A 2,500-nucleotide genomic window follows, 5' to 3' on the forward strand; every position below is an offset into this window, starting at 1 on the left:
ATGCACACACACACACACACACAAACACATGCACACAACCATATACGTACATAAGTATATATATTTACATACTGATATAAGGACAAAATCTGAATATATTCAACTAATATAAACAGAAAAAAAATCATGACAGCGGGTTATAAGGCATAACTTTTCCATAAGCGCGATGCACATCACTGAAGGCAAGACACACCAATCTGTTCCATACTCTTCGCTAGACGCAGTGATATTAGATCGTGATAACGATGATGAAGAATGCGATTATAGTAGTAATAATGATAATAGTGATTATTGAAAATAATGATGGTAATAATGATAATAGTAAGAATAATGATCCATAATAAAGATAAGGAATGGTAATGATTATATAACTATAACAGTAATAATAATGATAGTAATAATGATAATAATCATAATAATACTGTTTAAGCAGTGGTAATAATGACAATAGTAAAAATAATAATTTCAATAACATTATAATATGATGATAAGGATGATAAAGGAAGTACTGATGACGATAAAAATAATGGTTAATTATTTCTTTTTTCTTTTTCAGGAGTACGAACAAGAGGCGCGAAACTCTACGGGATCTGTCCGCCCACTATCAACTACATTCCAACGCAACACATCGGGTTCAAGACACAAACAATAGTAAGTGAGTCCGTGTATATTTCTTTATGCATAAATTGTACTGTACGTATGTGCTGAAGAAGATCATGTTTTGGTTCAGATTACTGGCTGGTAAGGACGTAATTTGGATACGCTTTTGATCTGATAATAAAAATAAATTGTATTTTTGTTGTTTCTGTATATTCGTAATAGTATACGTAACCAAAATGTTTGTGTGTGAGGAGAAAGAGATATTTAGGGAGGTAGAAAGGAAATACAATAAACAACAAGATAAAATTATTTTGTTAATTCATCCACTACTCAACTCGTTCAATTTCCTCCCTTAGGTTACTTCCGGGTTGTGCATCAGCTTACCCGGGACCTCCACCTGTCTGTGCGTAATCTGCGGCACCATACGCTATACGCAGTGGGTGTCGTAGCCTGTCACGCCCCCACCAACTGCACCTACACTGTGGGAGGTGAAGCTCCAGAGTCTCCTGCAGCGAAATACCACCTGTGTAAATTGTGCTCGAGCGTACCCGCGCAAGCTGCGGCAACTACGGCTCTCAATAGTAAGTCATCTTTTCGTTTCTCTGTTTGACCAGCTGTTTTGTTATTGTCTGTGTTTTTCTATGTTACACGAAAGGGGGGATAAGCTCAGTGGTAGAGTGCTGGCTTTGCAAGATCCCGGGCTCGTGCTTGGTCAACCTCTCTTGGTCGACTCAGCTGGGAGTAGGCAATGGCTTCATGCTGGGTCAGAGTCAGGGCGGAGAGGGGTCAGAGTCAGGGCGGAGAGGGACTGGCCGTCCTGCCACATCATCCCTGCGGCTGTTCAAGGAGAAGAACTCTCCGTAATATGGCGACGATACGTTTGGCGCAGATGTGACTGATTCACCTTGAGCCAGGTTTCTTTATGAGGGCTTTATCAATTATGAATTTCATGTTTATTTATCAGTTGCTGTTATTCGTGATTTTCTGTGTGAGCTTATTCATTCACATAACGCATTTCATAGATCTGATGTTCATTCGTCAGTGCTTACATTGCATTGATTCTGGCTTGCTATATTGATATATTGATATTTCATGTATGATTCAAAGATTTATATTTATTGAACTGTCAGAATGTAACGGAAAATTCCTATCATTTATAAAAAGAGACTGGAATATCAAAGATTAATATTTATTTCGCAATGAGTATGTAACGGGAGGTTCGTATCCTTTCTGAGGATGGACAAAGAAATCTTAAAAAAGAAAAAAGAAAAAAAAAGATAGGTTTGTACGGCAGCGTTCAAATCTCCTACTGCAGTATCAAAGATTGTCCGCTACAACAGTACGAACACTACGTTTTTTCATAATAATAAAAATAAAAATAAAAACCTTCCCCAACATATCACGTCTCCCTCGGAGAAAGAAAAAGGCGGATAAATGAATAATAATATATGATAATGATAATAAAAAATCCGAATCTTCCACCCACCTCTGAACAACGCAACAAAATAGAGATAACCAAAATCTATGCATTTCAGACATAAAGGTAAAAACTTCCGAAATATCCCGGATACCTCTGGACACCAAACCAACAACCACAAAACAACAAACATACATAAACAACCCATAGACCCCCTCCCCCCCCCCAAAAAAAAAAAAAACACCCACCACGAAACATTACAAACACGCACACATACACAAACAAACAATTCAACCACCCAACCAAAAACAAAAAGACGATAACAACAATAAACAACAACAATAATAAAAAAAACTACCTTCCTTTCCATTCCAGACACCTCGGACATCATTCCAGACGACTCCCTTCAGGCCTCCGTCGACAACACCTCAGCCTCCGTCGCCTTGTCTTGGGGTCCTCCGAAGGCCTCCAACGGCGAGGTCC

General features: G+C 38.5%; 1 protein-coding gene across 1 annotated transcript in view; it reads left to right on the forward strand.

Annotated features, from left to right (window-relative positions):
• The window catches only part of LOC113821910 (insulin receptor), a 29,934-nt gene that overhangs the window by 12,190 nt on the left and 15,244 nt on the right, over positions 1-2,500 (forward strand). Inside the window, exons 10-14 of the mRNA XM_070131549.1 lie at positions 557-651; positions 957-1,181; positions 1,256-1,460; positions 2,136-2,143; positions 2,393-2,500. The exon at positions 2,393-2,500 is cut by the window's right edge and continues 32 nt beyond it. Coding sequence (XP_069987650.1) covers positions 557-651; positions 957-1,181; positions 1,256-1,460; positions 2,136-2,143; positions 2,393-2,500 — 641 coding nt within the window. The remainder of the gene's footprint in view (positions 1-556; positions 652-956; positions 1,182-1,255; positions 1,461-2,135; positions 2,144-2,392) is intronic.

Source organism: Penaeus vannamei, chromosome 16 (genome assembly GCF_042767895.1).
Source record: "Penaeus vannamei isolate JL-2024 chromosome 16, ASM4276789v1, whole genome shotgun sequence".
In the NCBI taxonomy this organism is placed as follows: domain Eukaryota; kingdom Metazoa; phylum Arthropoda; class Malacostraca; order Decapoda; family Penaeidae; genus Penaeus; species Penaeus vannamei.